This window comes from Siphateles boraxobius, unplaced genomic scaffold, assembly GCF_051911475.1.
Source record: "Siphateles boraxobius isolate OS27281-9 unplaced genomic scaffold, OSU_SipBor_1 77, whole genome shotgun sequence".
NCBI lineage: Eukaryota > Metazoa > Chordata > Actinopteri > Cypriniformes > Leuciscidae > Siphateles > Siphateles boraxobius.
The window spans coordinates 13,461,773-13,477,122 of NW_027509205.1; the positions used below are offsets into that span (position 1 = coordinate 13,461,773).

Consider the following 15,350-nt stretch of genomic DNA (forward strand, 5'->3'; position numbering starts at 1 on the left):
ATCCTGAAAGCTTTCGATCACTTCAGTGCTCTCTTTCCTGCAAAATGGGTTGCAGTAGGCTGTTTTCCTAAATCACCCTCAAAATGATGTTGCCTCGGTGTTTAAACGACGCTCATCGTGTTGCAGAAGTATGCAGAAGCACGTTCTGATCGTCAGGTTCCTGAGGAGCAAGGTCTTGTAAATCCTTGTGTCCCTCTTTATCCTCTTGGGCCTTGTCCCTGGTGCGACTGCACTGCAGAGACCGCCCCTGAGCCACTGCAGGTAGTGAGTTAAAAATTCTGTTATATCAGTTCTCCTGCTCGCGTGGTCTCTACTAGAGGGTAGGGACTTGCTCGCTTTCGGTCAACGTATTGTGCCTGGAGTCTGGGCCGGCTAACTCTCACAAGCTGAGATCCCGGCTCGGATTGTGCCCAAGGTTCCTACCTCTCCCGTAATAGGAGCAGGTGGTGAGCCTGCAAGCGCTGCCCTGGAGGAGGCAGATCCAGCCCTGGCTTCTCTGTCCGATTCGCTTGGACGTGTACAGAATGCAAGTCATAGACCTCAGACCAGCTCTTCAAATATCTGTGGAATTCAGCAGAGAGGGAAGGCTGTTTCCATGCAAAGTTGCACTTAGTGCTTGCCTTCATTTCGGCAAAGATCCGAGATGCAACATGTCCACTTAGGTGTTGAGCTCCTCTATGATGAGTGTAAAGTGCTCCGCCTGGGCGTTGACGATATACTTTGCTAAAGAGATTCTAGAGTTGGGGGCTGGACGACACCTAGTTGAACCGCTGCTTCCCGTGGGCTCCCTTCTCATGAAGCCAGTTTCACCGTGAGCCCGGTTCAAGTGTCGGCTTGCTGCGCCATTCCCCTCCTATGGACTGGATACGTGCGCCTTTCTACTCCAGTTGAGTTCCCTTAAAATTGAACCCTGTTGAGTTCCTCCACACCCCTCCGACGTCGGACGTGCGGAACGTCTGGTGTTAGGCCTACCACTCGTAAGCAGTGTGGAACCTGTGTTAGGCTGGGTCCATATGTTGCGGTCCCTTCGGTGACCCCATATGTGTATTCTTCCACGATACGGCTCCCTGCGGTGAGCCCGTGTCTTCCCTCGGCAGAGTCTCTCTGCCGTCACTGTCCGGTGTGTCTCCCCCCGTCTTAGGCTGGAGCCACCCCAGTGACATTCCATATGTTAGACTGCCCGGTTTCCGCCCAGTTCATATGTGTAGTCTCCACATTTCCTCCCTCGGGTTGGATGTGGCTTCCGCAGCGTCCCTTCCTTCCAACGTACGGGGAACGCTTTCCCAGTGGTCCTGTAGGAACAGCAGTGACTTCCCTGGCCTAAGCCCTGTCCTTCCCCGCCTTAAGTTTGCGGGGGCATCAGGAGGCTTTGGTTTAGGCACTGGAAGGTGGCAGCGTTAGTGGCGTGTTCAATGGTTGATCCCATTTCAGTCGCGTCGACTACGTCCGACGTTATCGACTGAAAGGGAACGTCCTGGTTGCGTATGCAACCCACCGTTCCCTGAAGGAGGGAACGGAGGACGTAGTCCCCTTGCCACTACCGCTGGACCACCGCTGACCCCGGGTTACTCTCGGCTCCTCAGCGAAAAGCAACTAGTGCGTGCATCCACTTCCGTATTTATACCCGCGCCGCGGGGGCGGAGTGTGTGATGCGAATCACGCACGCCAATTACATTGGCTCGTTCAATAGTACTCGAAGATGATAGGCTCCCTAGCGTGATCCCATTTCAGTCGCGTCGACTACGTCCTCCGTTCCCTCCTTCAGGGAACGGTGGGTTGCATACGCAACCAGGACGTTCTCGCACATGCGTCGTGGCGCTCTCGTGAACTTACATCAGAGGCCCACACTGAAGAAAATGAATAGTTGAAAAAGTATTCTCGTCGCTTATAAACTTAAGTTTGAGCCACTGTAGTCACTTGGATTATTTTAACGATGTCTTTACTAACTTAATGCAATTACCTAGAAGCCTATGAAGGAGTGATCCAGCTCTCAGATTTCATTAAAAAATCTTAATTTGTGTTCCGAAGATGATTGAAAGTCTTACGGGGTTGGAACAACATGAGGGTGACAGAATTTTCATTTTTGGGTGAACTAAACCTTTAAGATGTTTGTGGTTAAAGAAAGCAAGCAAGTCTGAAGAAAGAAAGTCATATACATTGTGGACGGCATGAGGGTGAGTATGATGAGAGAATTTTCCTTTAATAAAGGTTGTGCACTTGCAAAGAGACATCAGTGTCAGTGAAGAGCTTGAGACTAGATGAGACATGATGTGTGAAGAATACACACATTCACAGATTTAAAAAACATGTTCTCACTTTTAAAACATTTTTTTTTTGGGTGTAATTTCAAGTCAAGATGTAATTGTAAAATTATGCAAAAATTGTGGAAGTATTATTAAATTGTGTTTACTTTGGATACATTCAATGCTACCTATGAAATTAGCCTTGGCAAGAGAAAGGAATCTTAGAGCCCTATGAAATCCGTTTTATTTTTTCTCAAATTCCGTTTTTTTTTTTTTTTCAAATTCCGTTTTTTTTATTTTATTTTTAGCCCTTTCGGATTTTTCGGATCTGCTTGTTTTCTTTTCACTTCTGCAGTATTGACCGTTAAAAATTCAGTTACACAAACTCACAATTCAGCTTTTTTATTTAAACTGTTAATATATTCAGCAAAGCACATTCAAAATTCTCCAAAATTCAGCCAAACCTTCAACAAATCTCTGGCCAAAAATAACAGTAACATGAAGGTAACAGTTACAAGGTAGGATTGATGAATATTAAATTAAAGATTAAATGCAGACATGCTGCAGGGAGACAGAAACATTGAAACAACCCTATGTGCCTGACAGAAAGCCAACACAATTACATTAAAACCACTTTTCCTAAAGTAAAAAAATTCTTTATAACTACTTGCATACATCATTTATTCTTTCAAGCAGACATATTTATTTGTATGAATTAAATATAATTAATCCTTAAAGCTATTAACAAACAGTGAATGCTTCTCTCTTTTTCTTTTGTTGCTTGACCAATATTAAGGACACGGACCGCATTACGTTTATTACCCACTGTCACTTTAAGACGTCGGATAGTGTCCAATGACATGCGGATCCAATTGCACTGATGCACATCCGATACACTCACAACTATTTAAGACATAACCGACATAGTTTACGTGAATACTCTCCAAAACAGACATTTAGACATAATGTTGTGTTTATTTGTCTATTTAGACACGAAAGAGAGCTCAATTCAGTACTTGCGTGCTGTAGGTCTATTGTGTATGGCTGCACGCTTCGGGTTGGGTGTGTCCGCACAGAAAACCGTACCGAATAGTGCTCTTTTTGCATCATCACTCTTATTCAGATCGCCTGCTCTACTCATTCTCCCAGACGTTTAAATTTTTTACGTTTTATGAGACCGCTGGTTAGATCAGCACGTTACAGTATACAAATGGGCGCATCTACCACAAACGCAGCCACCGTTAGCTTATCAGGAGCCACTCGCTTCGACATTTTTTTCCCTACGCGTGAACGTGAGGTCGTATGGTTACTATGCAACATGTTTATCAATGCCATTTGGCCATGGTTTAGGTAGAGACCTTTCTACATTTGTTGTTTTAAACTGAAAAATGAGAAGGAAGTAAAAAAAAAATGTTTATTTAATATGTCAACAAAATATATGCAAATTCCGTTTTCATGTGCAAATTCCGCGATTCCGTCTGCATTTTCCTCATCACGGAAATCATAGGGCGCTAGAATCTGTAATTTTATTCCAAACATTTTTTAAATTTACATGGTTGAAATGACATTTGTTCATAACGGTTCATGAAAAAATATTAAAATAACACACAAAGGACCACTGACCTTCCGCTTCTCCTTTGGCTTCTTCTTCTTTGGTAGGGCTTCATCTTTGTCCTGCTTTTCTTTCCTCCTCTCTTTCTTGGAGTCTTTTTTCTTCTCTCCATCTTCTTCCGAGCTGCTGGCATTCTTCTTCTTTTTCTTCACGCTGGTCTTCTTGGGCGGTTCGAGGTTTATGCCAGCATCTGCTGTCCAGTCTGAGTAATCGCTGGAGTAATCACTGCAAATATAAACAGATCTGGCATACAGTATGTGTGGATCTGACTGATGTATGTTCATAAGGACTGTCAGATACATGGCACTGTGTCATATGAAGTTTGAGGGCAATGAACATTTACCTGGAGCTGCTGTTATCATCAGGCCAGGGTTCTTTTTCCTCTCTTTCCTCTCTCTCTTCATCTGTTGATTCTCTGCTTGGAGGTCTTGCTTCCGTTTCTCCCTAAAAACCAACAGGAATAAAGAGACTGAGGATTACCACACTCTTTTTATGCCATTTTCCCAGAGCACAGCAAGTCTGATGTCACTACTCAGCAAAAATCATTTTATGATCTTGTTTTTTTTGCAGTGTAAACAACTGGAAAGTATAAAATATGCACAAACAAGCCTGTTCACAGCAAATTCCAATTTTACCAAAAGCAGGAGAGCATAAAATATTCACAAAAAACATTTTTTCCTTTCTGACTTTTTTCCTTTCAAACATTTATGATATCAGAATGACTGCTGTCCAAACTGACCAATATCTGCTATTTTTTTTAACTCTCTCTTATCTATTAAAAAAAATTGATCTTCACAGTACAATATTTCTGTTGCCGTGTGAAGGAGCTTATTTAATTTTAATGTGGGACCATTTCGACAGAAAGGGCAACGAAGTTACTTGCAAAATATGCTACGCAGTATTAAAATAAAGCAGTAGGCTTAGTGCAAGTACAATGCTATTAGCCTGGATTCGCCCTCCTACGTACTTCCGCTCAATTTTCATTTTCCTTCAGTACTAGGTCTGGGATTGTGCTGTAGTCTTTGGTTTTCTCCGATCAATTTTTTACCGGGCCAATCAGCGAACAGAGGGAGTGGCTGAGAACGATGACGTTGATGTCATGCGTTATTTTGAGTTGTAGTTCAGTAATGGCAGTGGAGAAAGATGCGAGCGAAGCCATTCGGTCCATTGTGGCAATGCTGCCGAATATCAAGAAGTTAAAACCGGAGCAAGAACAATCTTTGCTTAGTTTTGTTGGTGACAATGATCTTGTATGTTGTATCATATGAGCATGACATATGTCACGACCAAACGTTAGCGATTGGTTATGGCAGATCCAGAGTGACTCCAAAAAGTTTTTGACTTCAATAGAGTACCTGCCTACAAGGAAGTTAACGCTTGTCAATGGAGCGGTGCCAGAGTCTATGTACAAATGAAATGAAATGTACGAGAGTCTGGTGGGACCAATGAAAGGAAAGGTGGGACCATTTGGAAAGCAAATGAAAGGCGCTTTCCGAAGTTGGCCACCCCAGCAAGACGTTACCTCTGTATTCTCGGGACATCTGTGCCATCGGAGACCCAGACTAACCCCACATCATGTAGACATGTTACTTTTTTTTAGTAAAAACTAGACAAGCTGTGGATTGAGGTAGGCCTGCTATTTTTATTTGACGAAAAAAACATAGTCTAATGGGAAAAAAAGCCATTTTTTCAAAGCTTCAAACTGATTCAGTGTTTTCTTTTTGTCATCTTAATTTGTTATTTAAGTTATTTAAATTCTATTTTAGGTTTTTTATCTATATTATTTCATTCTGTTTTTCTCTGTTGTCACTCAAAAATGCTGCAGGTGCGTGAAAATTTGATGTGAATCCAGGTTCTGTTGTTGATCTGTTCTGCATGCTGCTGTTTACACGTTAAAATAAACCCGTGATATATATATATATATATACATTTTTTTGTATTTTTAATGGGTCACAGACACTCGTTAATTTTATTTTTATTTAATGGCAATTCAATATTATAATCTTATCAGTTAACGGTTAATAATCGGATAACGAGCGGCGGTTGTCGGTCGGGAAAATTAAACGAAATGAGCATCCCTAAGAGCCATCATGCCAGATATTTTATAACATTACAAAATGCAATTGTAATAAACATTATTACATTACTATTTTGGTATGAACATTCACCCGCCAGTGTGGCGGATAGCCTTTTGAGATTTACTCGCCAAATGGAAAATCTAGCCGCATTTGGCGCTTGGCGGGTGTTAATTTCGGACCTGGGCGGGCGGGTGCGGTTTTGATTGAGAAACCTGCAATGGATGCTACACTGACACTACAAATGGACCACTCACACTTCTAACAGGGATTTTAACACAACAGATGGAACAATAACACTTCAGACACAGCAGCAATAAAAAAAGAAAATCCCCACAATAAATTAAACAATTTCAGTTTTAAATGTTAAAGTCAACATGAACTCAAAATTGATGCTACGTACTTGCGTTAACACACATCCCTGTAGAGTGAATGATTAATATAAGGCAATCTTATAGCAGTCTTTTAACAAAAGGTAATAACTTGCACCGCCTCTGAAATTACTTGACTTTCCTTTTCGATCTGTCACCAGGCCCTTTTAGTTTTCAACCACCTGTCATACATTAACCACTTTTCATGATTCAATTGCTATTGAAAGTCAAATACAGTACTTTTTTCACTCATTGAATATTCTGTTTCTCTCTTAAATTGTCCGCATGTACACTACCGTTCAAAAGATCAGGGTCATTAAGATTTATTTTCTAAAAGATATTAATACTTCTATTCAGCAAGGATGCATTAAATGGATCAAAAGTGACACTAAAGACTTCTATATTTATACAAAAGATTTATATTTCAAATAAATGCTGTTCTTTTGAACTTTCATTCATCAAATAGTCCTAAAAAAAAGTATCAAGGTTTTCACAAAATATTGAGCAGCACAAGTGTTTTCAACAGGATTATGTGACAATGAAGACTGGAGTAATGGCTGCTGAAAATATATCACAGGAATAAATTAAATTTTAAAATATATTGAAATAAAAAACGTTAGAATTTGTAAACTTCACAGTTGCATGCAGGTTAAGCTCATTAGCAATCCAGTCACGGCCTCGAAGATAAATCGCACCGTTCTCATTGCTCTCGGCCTCGTCCTGCTTGCTGCATTCACGATATTAGTGTTGTTGTTTTTTTACTGTTTTTGATCAAATGAATGCAGCCTTGGTGAGCATAAGAGAATTCTTTCAAAAACATTTAAAAAAATCATACTGACCCCAAACATTATTATGGGTGGTAACTTAACTATTGACTTAAAGGGACACTGCATGTTTTGACAGTACCTCAGAGGCACTGTGTTCTTCCTCGTTGGGTTCACTCTGACGACTCGTTTCCTCCACAGCCAATCTTGTATGGTAGTTATGCTGGTTACCCTGGTAACGGCGCCCCTCCTCCACAGCATTTTCAATAGCATGCTGGTATGAGAAACACAAACTTTAGTACACATACTGAATTTAAATTGCATATTAAACAGCAACAATGGTTTTAGCAACATGTCATTAAGACACATTTATATTGATATAAAGGTTTGGCGGTTTATGATGCTGCATACACAGTATATTTATCCAACCTCTGACTAATCAATTAGTGAGGAAGACTAGTTTATCTACATATTTAAATTGATGATCAGATATGATGATTTACCCGGTTTTCTCTATGGTACTGGCTGTGTAAGCTGCGCCTCCTCCTCTCTGATCTGTAGGTGTTGATTTCCTCCTCCCCTTTAGCGGTCCGCCAGTTTTCCTGCTTACTTCATACCCAAACAGACACACAGAAGTGTCACAAACACCTCATCTATGTCTAACTGGGACAAACGGTATTATATTGCATGAAACAATAGAAAGAAAGAAATTAGATGGTCTTGTTTGAGTAGGAGGTGTCCATATTTTTTTTTTTTACAAATAACAGATATATGAGTTTCAACTTCATAATACATCATAAGGTATTTTTTTGGGGGGGGGGGGGGGGGGGGGGACACCCCACTGTATTTCTGTGTGGGTTTTACCAAGCTATGGCAGGTGATAGTTCAGGAACGAGAACCCGTCGACTCCACGCCACCAGGTCTCTCTCGGTAGCGATCTCACTGCGCGGAGCGTTACTGTGCATCTGCCGAACACCTTCGATCTGTCCACTCCGTCTCAAACCCACGTTAGGTGGAGAAGAGACTTCTGTGGGAGAACTGAGAGATCCTACACACAAAAAAAGACATGCGACGTGCATCAGCATTACTGCTGTGAAACAGAATCACAATCACCACCCACCGGTTTATAGAGATCATCTTATGACATTTTTATACTTTACAGTAGTGATAACTTTGTCTTGCTAACTGGGGGGTTTGTAAGGCACTTTTTTTATTTGTAAGGCACTATTTTTTGTAAAGTCGTGGACTGTGAAAACTACAGGCTTTCCATGGTTTTAACTGTTGAATGCAAGTGTCTTATTTAAATTAGCTGTTTTTTGTTCAATAGCACATTAGTGTTTACTGTGGTATCAAGAATCATGAAATTTCACTGGTATTGATATCGAGTGGTAGCAAACATTTAGTATTGTGTCAACCCTGCTATACAAAAAACAAGCTAAAAAACTGAGAGTCTGCATTACCTCTATTGGCTCTTGTGTCAGAGCCCAGTCTCTGGTCCTGCTCTTGCTGTAGTCTCTGGATCATATTATCAAGAGGACTTGAGCCTTCTGCAGCCTGCTGACTAACCACCTGATTCAGCCCTAATTGAGGAAAAAAAACAAATACAGAGACATTTGAGTGCCTTATTTAGTGTTCAGTGACAGATTGTAGGTGTATGTTTGTGAAAGCTTTGAGCATAAACAAGTGGCCAAAAAGTACTTCAAGTAATAAAAACACAGAAAGGAAACTGCCTGTTTGTGTTTCTTACCTGATGACGTGAGTCCCATCTGGGGTATGAGCTGTTCATCTCTGCAGTTCTCTCTGCCGGGAACCAGTTTCTGGTAGCGTGGAGGGTGAGGGTTCCCGTCCACGTCCACCAGGAACGGCGGGGGCATGAGGTGGGGTGCTTGCTGGGTCTGTTCATCCAGCACAAAGTTATGGGCATCACGGATCAGCGGCCGATAATCAGTGTGGAAGAACATCTGATCTGCTATCTGGAGAACAGATCAATAAATACATTCAGAGTAAATACACATAGACAAAACGTGTGTATCTTTTGGCTTAAGACAAACAGACAGAAGCTGTATATTGATCATATCAGTTACTGACTGATATTACAGATATTTTTTTATATATCGGTATTGGGAAAAATTGGGTATTTAATTGTGCATGCTCATTTCCCCTATTTTTACATTTAGATTACCATTCCTGTCATCTAACACTCACTTAAAGTTAATCTTTAAAACCAATAATTTAACAACACACTGTTAAATATAATCTTTTTTTATAATCTGAATATCCATTTTTATACTTTACATTATAATGTTGTATAAAATTTACTTGTAGCATTTAAAACTAAATAAATGTTTGTGTTTTTTTAGACAAATATTAATATTGGTGCATTCCACATTTTTACAGTATACACCATATACACTATTTATTTGAAATAAAGCTGGAAAAAAATATTAGATGGGAAAAAAATAAACAAAACATAAAATTAGAAGTGTTGCCTTGAAAACTAACTTTAATAAGTTTAATTACTAAAATTACTAAAACTGAAATGATTCTAAAGCTAGATATAAATATATATTTAAAAAAAATCTCAACGGAAAAGTCAAATTCATAAAAAAATTACTAAAACTAGAATTAAAATTAAATCACAGACTGAATTAAAAAAGCAACGTGATGAAGTCATGTGACAACAATGTTGGATACTATTCAATCTATATTTATTTTATTCTGAGCATAGTGTCAGAGACATACATAGGCTTTCAGTACCTTGTCGTATCTGCTGCTAGAGCCAAAGCCGAAGATAAGCAGGTGACCGTGAGAGTCAGTGCAAGCAAAGTGCTGCCCGTCTGGAGAACACTTACAGTCAAAGACTGCACCGTGGCCCTGACCCTCGATCTACACACAGTCACACATCAAAGTAGAGAAACACAGTCTGTGAGACACAATAAACACCAATAAATCAATAGATTTGCATATTTACTTAGGTCAAGGATAGGATCCTTCCATTTCTGATAAAAGAAATGGGAGAGTAGGTGGCTGGTTTACCATGTTGAAGTAAGAGCGTATTTTGACTCCTCTTGCCAGATCCCAGACAATGGCGTTCCCGTCGTGACCAGCAGAGAAAAGCACTCTTGAATCAAATGGATGTGGCTCCAACACAAACACCTCATCCTCGTGGCCCTGTGGGTGAAGGGCTATGATGACAACATGATTCATCAAATATTGTCTCCTTACCATCATTCCGGAGAGATCTTCACACTCTTACCATCAACACATGAATAAGGTTCCCCGTGTAAGAGTTCCACACTTTCAATGTCAAGTTGTTCGCAGCGGTGATGACTGTGTTGTCATTGCAATCCCAGGCCACCATAGTCACCTTCAGTTTTGTAACTTTGTCCTCTAAAGGTGGAGGGTTGTACTTGCTAAAAAAGACAGAAAACAAATGTTTTCATTTTCTAATTTCTAAAAAATTTATACAAATGATATTAACAGCATAACAATTTGAATAAAATGTTAAATTGAAATTTAATATGAATTTTGTTAAATTGAAATTCTAAAAAATAAATTTAAATTCTGGTATTCCAAATGTAATTTAGAGCTGGAATTAAGCGGAAAGTTGTAGTTTTTTTATATATATAAAAAATTTACGGTAATTTGACAAAAGCTGCAAAAATTAACAAGTTAACATGCAAATCTTTATCAGTAAATGATGGAGAAAAGAGCATCCAAAAACAATCCAATGTCATTTGTTTGCTTATTGTTTTATTAAGTTAAGGTTTTCTAGATTAAAAATGAATCTATTGGTGGAGTTGGATGTTTATTCTATAATTGTCTTTAGGCCGTGTGTCCACCAAAGAGTTTTTTCACGCAGCTGGCGTATAATTCCAATTGTTTTCAATGGGAGCGCCGCGTTTTTTTTAACGCCATGAGCGTGACGAGGCGCTGAGCGTGTATTTTACACTCAAGCGCTGAGCGCCCGGCGTTTTTTACTGGTCGCCGAGAGTTGAACAAAGTACAACTTTGGGTAAAACGCTGCTCTCATCACTGTCACTTTTTACACAGCCGTCCAATCACAGGGGAGGAGGGGCGGGACAAATATCACACCGACCAACTGTCACAACATTCTTTCTGTACAACGACGTCAACCAGCAGAGCTAACCGAACAAAATGGATGAAAAATAACTTTTTAGTATGAAACAAATTATCTACGAAATCAGTTACAAGTAAACTGTGCTGCGGATATTATGTATCATAGCAACGAATCGTCTCAACTGAAAAAACGCTGCGCTGCCAAAACGCTCTCAAGCGCCCACAGCTAGGCGTTTTCAGCAGAGCGTCTAGCGTTTTTAGCCGGCTGAATTTTGTGGACACACGGCCTTAGAGTTGTATCTCAGTCACTGCTGTGTTTTCAGAATCAATTGACCTTGCGGCACTCCCAAGTAATTATGTTGCTAACGATCAATTGTTTAGCAAACAAAATGTAACATTAATGCACAGTTAATTGAGCCATACTTTTAAACAGTGATTAATGTTTATCATACCCAGGTAATTTAGTGGCCATGTCCAGGAGAATGCTCCGCCAGTCTTGCTGCTGCAGCTGCCATATCCGTGCTGTGCCATCTCTACTGCCACTCACAAACCTACACACAATTTATGGATTTAGATTTATGTTCGAAAACCTCATCTAAAAGAATACATATTCATTCCTTTTCATGAAGCTTCAGAATGAGGCATACTGTAATGAACTTTTAATCTACTAAAATGCTTAAAGCATTTAGTAAAATCAAAGTTGTACAACTTGCAAATTCATTTTCACTTTTTCTACCATTTTAAATTTATTTAGAAGGAAAATGAGTTGAAACTGAAAGTAAAATGAGAAAACGTATGGGTTAGTCTGGAGTGGCCTATGCAACAGCGAGTGTAGTTAATATGGTCCCAGTGCTTTTCACCAATCACAGGATTGATTTTGTGAAGTTTATTTCTAAAACACTGATCCCATTTGTCTTGCCATTCCTTGAGCATAAGTGTTTATAATAGGTTTTAATTAAGGGGTTTTTGTTTAATGTGCACTGAATTTGGCTCTTCTATTATTGACTATGTATTACTCTATAATGCAGTGATGTGTTAAGGTCACGATTTTTATTAGTTTATTTTCCCAGAGATAAAAAAAGGATCATATTTTGCTACTGTGCCTTTAAGACTTCTATGCAAACAGGTTTTGCATATAAAATGAGTAAAAGTAGTGAAATTACATAGTATTAAATGTGCATTTACATTAACATACATTTTCTGTATGCATATGTGTATTGCTCTATAAAACAGTGAGGTTTATTGATGTGTGCTATATGTGCATTACACAGCAAAACATAATTTTCTTAAACAGTAATCACATTTTCTTAAACAGTCTCATTTTACAGTAACAATACCTAAAACAATTTGATAAGGCAAAGTATGATAATACATTATGTTTTTTTTAGAGAATATATCCTGAATTATACCATGGACTGTCTGAATACTTGATTGGCTAGTAGGTGTGCAATATAACCGTTTAATCACTGTTCTATATTAATGCGCTGCTTTCATTGAAACACACACACACACACACACACACACACACACACACACACACACACACGCCACTCGCACACAGATCGGAGATCGTGCTGTGCGCACACAAACAGAAGCACAGAAATTTGTAGTCAATGCTGCCCCGTGACTTTTATTAATAAATTATCTTTGCTACTGATTTGCTACATTATATTACTCAGCATGGAGGTTGTAACGTCACTGTTTTTGAAGTAAATAAACTAGATGCTTCACAGACGCAGGTAATTCACATGCACATCTCTCTCTCTTTAACTTAAAGAGCTTTAACTTGTCAATGCTGGCAAATGACCATGGTATAAGTGGGGTAATCCATGGCTAGCTATGCATCAAACAACCATCCTCCGCTATGTGTTGGGTGGTTTCTTTGCATCAACGTTGATTTAGATTTTTTGATTTTCAAAAATTAAAAATACACAGCTAGCCATGTATTATCTCTTTCTTAAATCTCAAATTAACACATTTTTCTAACCACTATGGCTTTTTTTTGTATTATCCTCACAATTTGTTAAGAGTTTCATAGAATTTTCATAGATTAAAAACAATTTGTCAATGGGCTAACAAATGTAAAAAAAATTTGAACAGATTCTAGATTTAAGATCTATTTTCTGAAATCTTAATATCTTATGCAATGTTGATTCTCAAGTAAATTTATCTCGGGACGTTTAAATATGTGCTGAAAATAACGAAATGAAAATTAGAAAATATTTTTTGCAGTCTACAAAGCAGTAGCATAGCATTATTGTGAATTATAAAGTCAAAAATTGCATTACACCACAAGGTAGGGAGAGTGTCTATGACATGACCATATAAAGGTTGCATAAAGATAGAGTGTATTACTCAAGAGTGTTACTCCATTAAATAAGACTGCACACAGTAACACAATGCACACACAGTCTACTCATTTGTGGCATGAATATCTTTTTGACAGTATACTCTTCTGCAGTTCTATTGATTAGTGACATTTCCTCCCTCCTTATACATGTAACACTGGATGCTGTATCCTCCAGTGAAAAGAATCTGTTCATGTGAACATCCATCTTTTTAATTCCTTAGAGACCTGTTACAGACCTCTCCATCTTATTCTCCTTCACTCTCTCCTCGTTTTCTCCCTCTTCTCCTGTCACACTCTCTATTTCTCTTGCTCCCCCAATGCAAAAACATTTGCTCATTAAATTAAAGTGTGTGAGGAACATAAAAGAGCTTGCAGAGAACTGGTGTGTGTGGGTAACTGTCATATGCCTACTGTTTAGGTAGAAAAACATTTCATGCACCTGAATTCTTGTATGATGTATATGGGAACAAAGGTATTTTTTCTGCTGACAACATCAGCTCATAATTATAAGAACCCCCATGTTCCATTAATCCAACAAACCTGCCATGCAAACACACACTCTCTCACATTCACACATGTACACAGATAAATGGAGCCAGTGTTGCTTACCTATCTCCACTATGGGAGAACTGGATGCTGTCGACTTTATCCTAAAGGAAAAATACAAAGTCATTAAAAAACATGAGGAGAACCTCAAAACATATATTATATTACATACTTACTTACAAAATAGTTTAATATTAATCATTTAGTATTTGCATTTTTATAATATCGGAGCGTTTTACCTATTTTGTAACAGAGACAGGGTGTTAGAAAAGGGCACAAACCTGACTCAAACTTTTCATTTAATTTGTGCTAAATAACTAAATAAATATGCATGCTCTACCTCTTACTTTTTTGACATCTAAATTGCATTTTTTGTTTATTAGGGTGTAAATAGTCACAAAATGCAAACAAACGCATTACATACAGTGTGAGACTCCAGCTCAGATATCTTCTCTGGTTGTCCACCTCCAAAGTAATAAACCCTAATGATGTGATCAGTGCTGCCTGTTGCGAGGAACATCCCACCTGAAATACCATTAAAAATCACTTGCCTTACATAAATTACATCATAATCAATAGCAGCATTGTGCATAAAAACCACACAAAAATACATCATTAACAAAAGCTTTGTCATAATTTTCATACAGGCGCAATCTCTCAAATATAAGCAATAACCACAATATGGTGTTAATGAACAAGAAACTCAAACAGCTTGAACAAATTCAGCCCGTGTAATACCAAAGAAATGTAGAGGAAAGAACTAGAATGTGTATTTAAAGAGCTCCTGCAGCGCTTAACACTCTTTTTAAAAAGTCTGTGATATCTGTCTGACAACAGGATATTTATAGCCTCACTTTGCAGAAAATTGTTTAAGCTAAACCCATCCGCCGTCACTCTATAATCTGCTATCAGCTTTCAGAACAATAAAAACATGGGAATAGTCACTTAATATCACATTTCTATGTAAGCACACACATTCATATAATCATGGGCATGAGTCTTAAATATTATGGCTGTCAATCGACTACAATTTGCAGTTAAATTACATGGTTTACAGGTGAAATAATCAAATCAACTGCAATTAATCATATATATAAATATTTGATTAGAAAGGCCCACAAATTAAGGTAATAATGGCAAACAAAAACACTAAAAAAGCGACTTAGAAGTTAATCTTGTTTGTTTTATTTCAGTATTATTGAAATTAATCCTATCACTGGCCTACTGTCCGGAGCAATGCATTTAATCAAATTTGTCAATCTGTCCAATAAAGATTTAAGGGCTGTTCACACAGGACTGTGGATTTCAT

At 38.6% G+C, this 15,350-nt stretch overlaps 1 protein-coding gene across 3 annotated transcripts in view; it reads right to left on the bottom strand.

Annotated features, from left to right (window-relative positions):
* phip (PHIP subunit of CUL4-Ring ligase complex) overlaps window positions 1-15,350 on the bottom strand; it is a 52,064-nt gene that overhangs the window by 24,531 nt on the left and 12,183 nt on the right. For all 3 annotated transcript variants that reach the window (XM_077217925.1, XM_077217924.1, XM_077217926.1), the window contains exons 11-23: window positions 14,466-14,566; window positions 14,105-14,145; window positions 11,598-11,696; window positions 10,322-10,478; window positions 10,102-10,236; window positions 9,823-9,951; window positions 8,813-9,038; window positions 8,526-8,645; window positions 7,930-8,113; window positions 7,569-7,674; window positions 7,208-7,339; window positions 4,199-4,299; window positions 3,867-4,080 (exon numbers count right to left, since the gene is read on the bottom strand). In XM_077217925.1, coding sequence (XP_077074040.1) covers window positions 3,867-4,080; window positions 4,199-4,299; window positions 7,208-7,339; window positions 7,569-7,674; window positions 7,930-8,113; window positions 8,526-8,645; window positions 8,813-9,038; window positions 9,823-9,951; window positions 10,102-10,236; window positions 10,322-10,478; window positions 11,598-11,696; window positions 14,105-14,145; window positions 14,466-14,566 — 1,745 coding nt within the window. The remainder of the gene's footprint in view (window positions 1-3,866; window positions 4,081-4,198; window positions 4,300-7,207; window positions 7,340-7,568; window positions 7,675-7,929; window positions 8,114-8,525; window positions 8,646-8,812; window positions 9,039-9,822; window positions 9,952-10,101; window positions 10,237-10,321; window positions 10,479-11,597; window positions 11,697-14,104; window positions 14,146-14,465; window positions 14,567-15,350) is intronic.